The 12,492-nt window shown below is 43.9% G+C and overlaps 1 protein-coding gene across 1 annotated transcript in view; it reads left to right on the top strand.

The window, feature by feature from the left end:
• The first annotated feature begins 609 nt into the window (after window positions 1-609).
• The window catches only part of TEX15 (testis expressed 15, meiosis and synapsis associated), an 88,017-nt gene continuing 76,134 nt past the window's right edge, over window positions 610-12,492 (top strand). Inside the window, exons 1-2 of the mRNA XM_089670600.1 lie at window positions 610-703; window positions 8,759-8,924. Of these exons, the coding sequence (XP_089526726.1) occupies window positions 610-703; window positions 8,759-8,924 (260 nt within the window). The remainder of the gene's footprint in view (window positions 704-8,758; window positions 8,925-12,492) is intronic.

Raw genomic sequence — 12,492 nt, 5'->3', positions numbered from 1 at the left:
AAACGCATGTAAAAGGTTTAGAAACTTTCATAAGCGTCAGGTGTTTTTTCCTGCAAAAATGCTGCTGGATTTTAGGAGAGGTAAAATTCCTGTGTGCATGAGGTCTAAAACTGATCCCAGTGGCTTTACAACTGCTCAATCACTTTGAATTTGCTCAGAAGGGGGCCTACTGCTGTTCCTGAGGTGCTCATTTCTGAGATACATTGTGCCAAGCAGCCCATTTAAAATTAGTGGGCTTTCAGCATTAAAAAATCCAGGCCTGCACTAATTTTTAAGGTACAGTGCTGTGCACAGAGAATTTGAATCTGTGTGTTGTGGTGCATTTTAAGAGAGGTGGGTTGCAGCGCACTGTAGATGTGCATTGGGGCGTCATTACATTTATATTACTGTATGTTGCGTTAATGTTTTGAGGTGCTGCATCATATACAGCATGCTATATTTGATTTTGCCCCTAGTTCCACTTTAAATCTATAATTACCATGATACAACACTGCATATGCAAAATCTTTTATTGTAAACCATCAAAACCTGTGGGAGTGTTTGCTTAAGAATTTTGTTTTGTATGTTTCAGGCATAATTCTAACAAATTCTTAGTCTGCAGTGTCCAAAATGGATGAATCGGTAAAGTCTTTCACTGGGATCCTGGAAAATAAACTTCTACATAAGTTTACAATCCCTAAGATTAAGAGAGATGCAGAGAAAGGTTTGTTTTAAAGATTTTTTTTCCTTTTTTTTAAGGAGATACTAACCTGGACTATTTCCTTTGTTGTATGATGACCGTAGGGACTGCTTACATTATTTAGTGTGTTTTATTATTCTGTGCCTTCATTTTGGTCTGTTCTTTTGAGTTGACCTGTGCGAACCCCAAAACTTGTGTGCATTGGGTATTCCTTTGGCTGTTTGCCTGCTGCAGAAAAGGCTTGTAGTTTGTTGATGAGTATACATGTGTCAAATGAAACCCCTGTTTTCTCCGCACTGAGTTATTTTTTTTTTTAATTCCTTATTTAGAAGAAGCGATATATCACATCCTTTCAACGCAGACATATCAGCATGCAATGCAACAAATATTGTACACGGAAACATAACAAGTACAAATGCAACAAAGGTGCTGGGCATTCAGTGTAGACAGTATGTGATGTGTATGCTGCAGAGCTTCTTGTACATACCACTTGTACAAACCACTGAGATATACCGTTTCCTCACAAATTTTCTTTTTTTTTAACCAATATAAGAGAAAAAGCAACACTAACTGTTTTTACCTTTTCAAGTGGAAAAGGTAAAAAGGTGAGAGGGAATGGGTAATGAGGAATAGAGAGAGAGAAAAGAAAATGGGGGTAAGAGGAAAAAAAAGGAGGGGGGGTGAGGGGCAGCAGAGAAACGAAAAGGAGGGTGAGGGGGTAGTTGGGACTCATTGAGTTGTCAACAGTTAATATGACATGGATGATATTAAGCTAGTGTAACAGGGCAGCACCATGTCACGGTGCCAAGAGGTACTGGTGTCACCTGGGATTCTCACCTATATAGGGTGAGGCACTCTGGAATGTTTGTTGAATGGGGAAAATTTGTTTTTTTTTAGTTTTCTCTGGGATTAGTAAACCCTGGTATGGTTCTGGAGTTTGGAGGCTTTGCAGAGTTTTGGAAGGGATGAAGCCTCCAACCCTCTGTCCAAGATTTGTTGGTGACTGGCACCAACTGATTGTGCAGGTGTGCACAAACTTTATATTAGGAGAGTTGACTGCAATTCAGGGCTCCTTTTTCCGCAGGAGACAGCCACGAGGCAAGGGACCAGTGTGCTGGACGCACTTGAAGAATGTTACTGACCAGGTGGTCATCTGGGAGATATAGTTGCTGCAGGAGCACCTTTTGGACACTTTTACTGGTCGGAAAGCCACACTAATCACAATGAGCACAAAAGTAAACAAAGGCTGCAGGTTTCAGACATCAGTCCTTTTGCTCTCATATACCGAGCACCTGTGAGAGCTTTTCTTGTTGTCAGCACATCTGTAATTTTTAGGATGTTCTACAGTGTCACAGACATTGTCCCTGATCACTTTCCACACTAGTCCCGGTGTCACTAAACCAGTGCCTGCCACAGTGTACCTGCTGCTAACCATGCCAGTCCCAGTATCACTAAACCAGTGCAGCCAGTGACAGTGCAACTGATCATTAGCCAGAAAAGTCCCAGTGCAGCCAGCCAGTGTCTCTAATTGATGCCATACCTGTGTCAGTGACAGCAGACCAGTATATGTCAGCAACAGGGTTCCTGATCTTGCAGCCAAACCAGTGTCAGTGACGCCAGACCAGTGTACATCAGAAGCAGTGTTCGTGATTGCCTTTAGACCAGTGTCAGTGATGCCAAACCAGTGTACACCAGCAACAATGTTCCTCGTCACTGCCAGATTAGTTTAAGCCAACGACAGTTTTTCTAGTCACCAGCAGACTAGTGTCATTGACACCAGACCAGTGCAAGTCAGCAACACTGTTGCTAAATGCTAGCCACATTAGTCACAGGGAGTGTTTCTAATTACTGCCACGCCAGTGTAGGTTTCACCAGCCAAATGTAAGCCATTACATTACAATGATAATTCCCTGTGTCCTCCCTAAAGTCAACCCACATACAACAGTCCTTACAAAATTAGGCCACTTATCAATTGTTTTTCCCAAACATTTTCTCAGATTTATACTGACAACAAAAATATCTGCATTGATGAATCCCTCATACATTTTATAGTCAGACTGATATCAAACAGTGTCTCCCCAATGAACATGCCAGATATAGGATGAAGTTATGTAAACTTTGTGAGAGGGCCACAAGGTACACATATGACTTTTGTGTTTACGAAGGGAAAGATAGCCACCTGGAACCCTCTGGATGCCTGGCTTATATGGGTAGCAGCGGAAAAATAGTGTGGCACCTTAGGTCACCTTTACTCCATAAGCGATAAATTCTATACCAGCGTGCCACTTTTCCGAATTCTTTTTCTGTAGCAAACTACAGCTTGTGATACAATTCGACCAAATTACAAGGGCTTTCCTCAAAGACTGGTCAAAACAAACCTGAAAAGGGGGAGTCAGCAAGTTATGCATAATGAGGAACTTTGGCTCTTTAATGGAACTATAAATAGGGTGGCTATGTCCTTTTTTCCATCCACCAAGGCATCTTATTAGGAATTCCGGTAAGGTCTGGTCTGGTCCAAAATCCTCCTTGTGTTCCTGAATACAATCCATCCTTGGGAGGTGTAGATTTCAAGAGCCTGATAATGAAGCCCTACCTGTTATCCTGAAGATCTGTTAACTTGTAAAAAGTGTCCATCTACCTATTCGAATTGGCTATTTTACAACTTCATCATCTACAAGTCAGCAGGAAGATCTGGCTTCTTCCTAAACTATAAAGGGGAGGTTATAACAGCCCTAATTTATCAGGAAGACCCTGCACCTGATAACCTTTGATTTGATGCAGTCAGCAGGCTGCATGAGAGACACTTCCTTGATATTCTTCTTCCTACTAAAGCTGAAGACCCCCCCCCCAAAAAAAATTGCTGTGTATGCTTCAAAGATGGAAAAGGTGACGCACACATTACTATTGTTCCCCATGTCCCTCACAACCTGACTTAAGCATTTTAGACAGTTTATGTCGCTTCCATACCTCACGATATTAGTGAAGGTGCGGTGAAGATTATTCTGATGTATGTGACTACCTGACATTTGCCTGTATCTGATGTCCTGTGTACTGACCCTTTGCCTGTTTTATTAGCAACGTGTCTTGTCTTCTGCCTATGCTGACTCTTTGCCTGCATATTGACCATGCCTCTGCCTGGCACTGGACTAGCCCTTGCCTATTTACAAACCACATTTCTGCCTGTTGCCTGGAGTAATCTTGCTTGCATACTGATCCATGGCTCTGCTTGCCACCATAACTGATCCTGGCCTGTTAATCGACTGCATTTCTGCCTGCCACCTAAACGGACCCTGGCCTGTAAATCTACCACTTTTCTGCCTACCTCCAGGACTTACCCTGGCCTGTTTATCATGTTGTGTTTTTACCTGCTGTCTGGATTAGTCTTTTGCCTGCATTTTGGCCGCATCTTCTACTTCTGGATCAAGCATTTCTAAGCAGTGCTTTCGGCGCTCCCAGCCTGTGGATCCCAGATGGAAGCCTCGGGACCAGTTTAAGTTCTGGTCGGCCAATCCAGTAAAGTCAGATGCCAAGTGTCAGGAATCTAGGAGTGACCAGAAAGGTGTGGACTGACACAGGGAAACGCAGGTTTCAGGTATAGCATAATAATACAGTTTATTATTAGCCACCCAGATATATATATATATATATATATATATATAAACGCACAGTGAACAAACCAACCTTCCACTAATCTTAGTAGGTGCAGGAACACAGGAGTAGTCAGGGCTGGAGAGGTGGAACGGTCAGGCCGGCCATAGGGTTCTGTAATGACCGTTTGGTGGTACCTCTAGTGGTCCCCAGGACAGTATTCCCCAGGGCGCGGAGTCTAAGTCCCAGTCTGCTTATTCACCAGGGCCCCTGATGGTGGGGATGGACTTGGAGTAGACAGGAACCAGGTCGCGGCCCCTGAGTACACCTGCTAGTGGTAGAGGGATCCGCCAGAGGTATGTGCAGGTACAGCTGGATCCGTGCAGGATGGATGGATGGCAGAGTAGTTAGCGTGGCCAGACGGGCCAAGTCAGCAACGTGCGGGCAGCAAGGTACCAAAGGAGCTGGCAGAGAATGGTCAAGGTCACAAGCCGGGTTCAGTAACTCACGGGCAGCGCGGTACAGGGGATCAGGCAGAAGGGTGGTCAGGCAAGCCAGGGGTTCAACAGGAGACGGTCAGCAGAGGTCAGGATCAAGCCGGGTCAGCAAGGAAGCAGGAACACAGGATACCAGGTACAGAGGCTCATGGGAAAACATACACCAAGGCCCAGAGCACAGGCCTGGTCATGCCTTAAATACACCTTTCTGCAATCAGCCCCAGGTTTGGCTGATTGCACGTGTGAGCTTCTGGCTGCTGAGAGCACCCGCTGGTCAGCTCTGGTACTGCAGCCCACACGGCAGGTGAGTCCCACCACCAGTGCTGAGTCCATTCCTGACACCAAGTCCTCTACAGAGTGAAGGTGTACCACCTGCACATTCGAGTGGTGGTGGGGGGGATACTGGCATTTTTGGAGGTTTGGCAAAAGGTGTTTCTGGATAATTGGATCATCTTTACAGTCACTCACGGCTACTGGAATTTGGAGAATTTCCTCTTTCACGTTTTATGATGTCAAATGTTTCCATGAATCTGCAAAAAAGTTGCTGTTTCAGACCCTCAATCATTTTCTCTGACAAGGAGTGATCAGGCTAGTGCCAGAAGACGAATGGTAGTTCCTTGGTTTTTACTCAAGCCTGTTCACGGTCCCAAAGCCAAACAGCGATGTTTGGCGAATTTTGGACCTCAAGAGTCTGAACAAGTTTCTCAAGGTTTAGATGTTTTGTATGGAATCAGTGCGCTTGTTGGTGGCTTTGCTCCAGTAAAGACTTTCTAGCATTCGTGGACATAAGGGGTGCTTATCTCCTTGTCCCAGTCTTTCAGAGATTCTTGCAACTGGCACTTTCAGTTTGTGGCTCTGCTATACAGGCTGGCCACAGCTCCCCGGGTATTCACAAAGGTGCTGGCTCCAGTTCTCAGCCTATTAAGGGTTCAATGGATACCCATTTTAGGGTGTTTGGATGATCTGTTGCTCAGAAAACAATTTGCTTATTTGTTAAGGCAAAATGTGTCTCTCACAGTGCAGATTCTGGAAACGTTGGGATGGGTTTTCAACGTCCGAAAATTGGCTTTGGTGCCAAATCAGAGAATGGTGTATCTGGGTCTGATCGTAGACACATTCCAGGTGAAAATTTTTCTGCCTTCAGAAAAAAGCGTTGCCCTGAGAAAGCATCTTCTCTCAAAAATTGCAAGTTTCCCCTGATTTGCCTTTGTATGAGACTGCTGGGAAAGATGGTGGCCGCATTCAAGGTGGTTCCATTTGCTTGGTTCCATTCCAGACCTTTTCAGAAGAATATCCTGTTGTAATTGGACATGAGGATTCTTTCTCTGGATTGTCAGATGTCTCTCCCTTTTAGTGTGCTGTGGGCACATAGCTGGTAGATGTCTCCTCTGAAGTTTGAGACAGGGAGGTCATTCCTCCCATTTTCTGGAAGGTACTCACAATAGATGTCAGCCTGACAGGATGAGATGGTGTTCTGGGCCATCTTTTAGTTCAAGGGACTTGGTCTCCTCTGAAGAGGTTGTTACTCATCAGCATTCTAAGCTTCGGGCAATCCATCTTACTTTGTTGCACTGTACTAGGGGTCTCCAAACTTTCTAAACAAAGGGCCAATTTACTGTCCTTCAGACTTTGAGGGGGCTGGACTGTGGCCAGTGAGATTAGAACACATCCTGGGGTCAAGGGGATTAAACTATGCCCCATCATCTCTATTAGTGGGAGGAATATTGACCCATTGTTGGTATCAGGGGAAGCAAAAGTGCCATATCATTGGTATCAGTGGGAAGAATAGTGCCTCATTGTTGGGGCTATTGGTAGTAATATTGTCCTATTGTTGATATCAGTAACAGGAATTATGCCTTGTTGTTGGTGTCAGTGGTAGGGATAGTGTCTTGTATCGGTAGGACTAATAGTGTCCCAAGGGCTGCATAAAAGCAAGCAGAGGACCACATCTTGCCCCTTGCTGCAGTTTGGAGACCACTGCACTTTACAGTTCAGTTACAGAGGCTTGTTGGTGAGAATCCAGGCAGACAATACCACGGCCGTGGCATGCATTAATCATCTGGGGAACACCAGGAGCCATGCTGTCCAGGAAGAGGTAAATCTTCAAGCATCCAGGTTCAGTGAAAAACTAGACAGTTTCATTTCCAGGACAAGGGACTCACAGCTCCTTGCAGTAGACACCCTGGTGACCCCATGGAATAGTTTTTGTTTGATATGCGGTTTTCCTCTAATTCAGCTTCTTCTGTGTCTCTTACACAGGTTTTAAGTATAGGGAAGTCCAGTGATTCTGGTCGCATTGGCTTGGCTCAGTAGAACATGGTATTCTGACATTGTAAACATGGAGGTGGATGTCCCACGGACAATTTCAGCTCGTCTGGACCTCCTGTCACAGGGCCCAATCTTCCACCCTTCTTTACAGATGCTGGTCATTCCTGCATTACTGAGAGCCAGTAAGGCTTCGCCCAGGAAGATTTACCAAAGGACCTGGGAATCTTATGTGATCTGGTGTGAGGCAAGGAAGTTGCATCCCCATAAATATGTGATAGATCATATTTTGGCTTTTCTCCAATCAAGAGTAGAATTGAAGTTAGCTTTGAGTACCATTAAGGGACAGGTTTCGGCCTTTGCAACTTTTTTCCAAAAGCCAATAGCATGTCATTCTTTGGTACACACCTTTCTCAAGAGAGTTACTCGTATAATTCCAATAGTTAGAGCACCCTAGTGTCTGTGGGAACTAAATTTAGTTTTACAGAAGCCACCTTTTGAGCCAAACTGGGATCCTCCATTAGTTCTTTGGAAAGATTGTTTTTTTGGTGGCTTCAGCAAGAAGGATATTGGAATTGGTGGCTCTTTCCTTCAAGGAGCCATTTCTGGTATTCCATCATGACAAGGTGGTCCTTTGTTCTCAACCATCCTTTTTGCCAAAGATAGTTTCAGATTTTCACCTTTATCAGTACATTATTTTCCTTTTTTTTTCCTAGGTCTCAGTCGCCAGGAGACAAAGCCATTCACACATTGGATGTGGTGAAGGCTGCCAAGAGGAATCTGAAATTGTCTGCTGCAGTCAGACAGTCGGATTCATTGTTTTTCTTTCCTGAAGGATCAGGAGGCTACTAAGTTGACCATTTCCCATTGAATTTATAAGCTTATTTCTCAGTCCTGTGGCTTGAAGGGAAAGGTTCCACTATTTGAAGTTATGGCTCACTCTACCAGAAGTGTTGGTGCCTCTTGGGCTATCTGTCATCAGGCACCAGCAGCTCAGGTTTGCAAGGCTGCAACATGGTCTTTGGTACACACCTTTACAAGGTTTTCCCAGGTGGATGTGAGGGCTGCTGAGGATACCACCTTTTGCCATAGTGTTTTGCAAGCTGAATAATTTCTTTGGGCCTGACGATGGCTGCTGGTTTCCCTCCCCTAATGTGCTTTTCTTTGGGACATCCCAGGTAGTCATGATTAATAACCTGCACTGTCCCGTGATGTATGAAAAAGAAAACAGGAGTTTTGTACTTACCGTACCTGTAAAATCAATTTCTTGCGAGTACATTACACAGAGGTTCCTCTCCTCTGTTGGGATTGATTGTGTGTGCAAAACTGAGGACTCCTGAGGAGGTGGGATTATATAAGGGGACTTCCTATTTTTTGTTTCTGCCAGCTCATCTAACACTCCTCCACCCTCAGACTGACAATGCTGTTGTCCAAAGGTACCCTTATGCTCCTTCATCCAGAGTGGAGGCACTCTAATGCAGGAGGTGTGTTACTGGCCAGATCACCAGATGAAAACAGTGGGAAAAGCCTAAAAAAAGCAAACTAATGCAATCATCACATCTAATGATTGGTAAGCTGCAATTTTTCACATTTTTGTTTTTGGGTGTAATAGTACTTTAAATTCAGGACAGCAAACTTCTAGCATTTGTAGATTCAATGGTGGCTGTTAACCTGTTTGTCTGATTTTAAAATGTTGGTCTAACCTGTTCTTTTCTTATCCAACTCTTAGGGTGCATCATTCAGTGTAGCCCTGAAACGAGGGAATATATTGACATCCTTGATACTCTGAATAAAGGAAGGCTAAATGTGAACTGTGAGCTGAAGTCATCCTGGGAATTTTTGGAAATTAAGCTTGTTGCAAATAATGTTTTAGAGCGACATTTTTTTGAAAAGAGGTACCTAAATGCATCTTATCATTAGTTTTCTTGTTTAATTTGGAGGACAAAAGCTCAGTTTCAGTTGTTTTGAATGTGCATATCACAGCATGGTCATTTTTTTTGTTTACCAACATGCTTATTGATATAAAAAGGCATATACATAGAAATGACAGAGAGATCTTATACAATGTCAACAATGCAAAATACAGTTTGCAATCCTGTCCAAGAGATTAACGAAAAAAGAAATAAAGAATCACAAACCAACATGAGATGAAATTACATCTATAACTAGCTACTAAGATGTTAATTATTACAGTGTATTGAAAAAGTATTCATACTCCTTGACATTTTCCGCATTTTGTCATGTTACAACCAAAAACGTAAATGTATTTTATTAGGATTTTGTGATAGACCAACACAAAGTGGCACATAATTGTGAAATGGAAATTTTTTACAAATAAATTTCTGAAAAGTGTGGCATGCATTTGTATTCAGCCCCCTTTACTCTGACACCCCTAACTAAAATCTAGTGGAACCAATTGCCTTCAGAAGTCACCTAATTAATAAATAGAGTCCACCTGTGTGTAATTTAATCTCAGTATAAATACAGCTGTTCTGTGAAGCCCCCAGCGGTTTGTTAGAGAACATTAGTGAATAAACAGCATCACGAAGGCCAAGGAACAAACCAGACAAGTCAAGGATAAAGTTGTGGATAGATATAAGGCAGGGTTAGGTTATAAAAAAAATATAACAAGCTTTGAACATCTCATGGAGCACTGTTCAATCCATCATCCAAAACTAAAAAGAGTATGGCACAACTGCAAACCTACCAAGACATGGCCGTCCACCTAAATTGACAGGCCAGGCAAGGAGAGCATTAATCAGAGAAGCAGCCAAGAGGCCCATGGTAAGTCTGAAGGAGCTGCAGAGAGCCACAGCTCAGGTGGGAGAATCCGTCCACTCCACAAATCTGGCCTTTTTGGAAGAGTGGCAAGAAGAAAGCCATTGTGGAAAGAAAGCCATAAGAAGTCCCATTTGCAGTTTGTGAGAAGCCATGTGGGGTACACAGAAAACGTGAAAGAGGGTGCTCTGGTCAGATGAGACCAAAATTTTACTTTTTGGCCTAAAAGCAAAACGCTATATGTGGCGGAAAACGAACACTGCACATTATCCTGAACACACCATCCCCACTATGAAACATGGTGGTGGCAGCATCATGTGGGGATACTTTTCTTCAGCAGGGATAGGGAAGCTGGTCACAGTTGCTGGGAAGATGGATGGAGCCAAATTCAGGACAATCTTAGAAGAAAACCTGTTGAAGTCTGCAGACTGGGGTGGAGGTTCACCTTCCAGCAGGACAGTGACTCTAAACAAACAGCCAAAGCTACAATGGAATGGTTTAGATCAAAGCATATTCATGTGTTAGAATGGCCCAATCAAAACCCAGACCTAAATCCAAATAAAAATATGTGGCAAGACTTGAAAATTGCTGTTCACAGACACTGTCCATCCAATCTGACAGAGCTTTAGCTATTTTGCAAAAAAATGGGCAAAAATTTAATTCTAGATGTGCAAAGATGGTAGAGACGTACCAAAAAAGACTTGCAGCTGTAATTGAAGTTTGATAACAGTTTAATCGATATAGAGCATGTGCATTTATGCATACTGGAGATCATATCAAGCCAGTCCACTGCAGACAATTCTTGACCTGTCTCTGCTTCCCAGCTAAGCATTGGCTTGTACTTGGCTGGGATGCCTTATTCAATAAGGTACTTATAGATAAATGACTGAAATTATGCCTTTGTTCCTGGAGGTCTCACCATATATTTTTTCAAAGGTCCCTCTGGTATCTCCATCTGAAGAGTGACAGGTAGAATAAAAGTGTCTAATCTGCATGCATGAACATATGCTTGACTCTTTATTGATACAGCTAGATGACTATGAAAAGCAGGAAAGACGCCAAAATATACGGATCCGCGGTTTGCCTGAGGCAACTCGTGCGCAAGATTTGGTGCCCACACTCCAAGGGATTTTCAGTCTGATTCTGGGAGATTCTGCTGCTACATCGGTAGAAAACGTGCCCTATTTCCGCCGCCACAAGATGTTAATAAGCCCAGAGACATAATATGTCGTTTCCATAAATATGGTGTTAAAGAAGCAATCATGTCAACTATGTGGGGCAAGCAACATGTCGATTTTGATGGGGCCCACCTGCTGCTCTTTCCTGACTTGTCCAGATGCACCCTCATGATGCGGAGAGCCCTAGGCTTGGTCTTGGCATTGCTACGACAGGAGGGTGTGCTATACCGATGGGGTTTCCCCTTCCGTCTTACTGCCCGCAGGAATGGAAAGACTGCTGTTTTGCGCACCAAAGATGACCTTTCTACATTCCTGGAAACTCTGGAGCTACCTCAAATGGTCTTCCAAGACTGGCGATACTCCAGTGATGTGCAAATTCCTATAGGCCCATATAGCTGGCAACACACCTGTCGACGTCAACGTCAGAGGGGGAGACTTCCCCCATCTCACGTGGATGGTCTACTTGAAGCATTCCAGTTTTCTGGTTTAATAGTTTCATGGTTGTTTACAATTAGTTAATTATGCAATTTAAATGCCTTTCTACATGTTGTATTGAGGTGCTCTTCCTCTGTGCCCTCCTGGCTGCACTCTTTCCTTGGCCAGTGGTATGGAGGCACAGAGAGAGATAGATTTTGGTTACACCTTATGGTCTTCTCTGATAAAGTCCCTCTTCTTAGTTATTCACTGTTCAGCATAGCCCCGGGCCGGTATCCGTTTCTCCTTCATGGCTAGTCACTACCCCCAAGTAGGATTATCTCCGACTCAGAGATATTACTGTGAATTACAGTTCTTTAGGGGATCTGAGTGGTGGCCCTACTGGGCTCTGTCTGGACCCGTTTTTCCCCCTTTTTCTTGATATATGGCACGTGGCCCTCTCTGTGGGTTTGTTGCCTTTTCTTTCTACCTCCTCTCTGTTTTCTATTTCTTTCTATTTTCATACACAGGTTTTGATGGTGTCTTGGGGATCGGGATTGGGGGGGGGAGTTGTTTGGTTTTTCTCTTGTCCCCTGGACTGGGCCTCCTGGAATGGGGATCTTGGTCACCCCTTAAGACTGTAGGAATGGCGTCTTCATTGATGGTAGTTTCCTATAATGTCCGTGGTCTGTGCTCCCCTTCTAAGCAGGGGAAGCTTTGGCAGGAATTACGCCGCATAGGCCCGACTGTGTTGCTGCTCCAGGAGACCCACTTCACGGGGGCTTCCGCACCCAGACTTCCTCAATCTTTATTTAATCAGTGGTTCTCCTGCCCATCCCAGCTCCCTAAAACACCTGGAGTGCTGATTGCAGTCCATAACTCCTGTCCTTTTGTCCCTGTTGATCAGCTGGTAGACCCGGAAGGTAGATTTTTGTTCCTTAAGGGTACCAGCAATGGGGAGGTTTACAAGTTTTCTTAATTGTATGCTCCTAACACACGGATCGTTGACTTTCTTTCAAAAATGTTGAAGAAACTAATGATTTTTAAGGAGGGCCTCCTTGTGTTGGGTGGGGATTTTAACCTTTCCTCAGAC

This window comes from Staurois parvus, unplaced genomic scaffold (assembly GCF_062004578.1).
Source record: "Staurois parvus isolate SC_StPar_1 unplaced genomic scaffold, SC_StPar_1.0 ptg000091l, whole genome shotgun sequence".
In the NCBI taxonomy this organism is placed as follows: Eukaryota; Metazoa; Chordata; class Amphibia; order Anura; family Ranidae; genus Staurois; species Staurois parvus.
The sequence above is the reverse complement of the archived record's forward strand: the minus strand, read 5'-3'. Positions and strand labels throughout refer to the sequence as shown.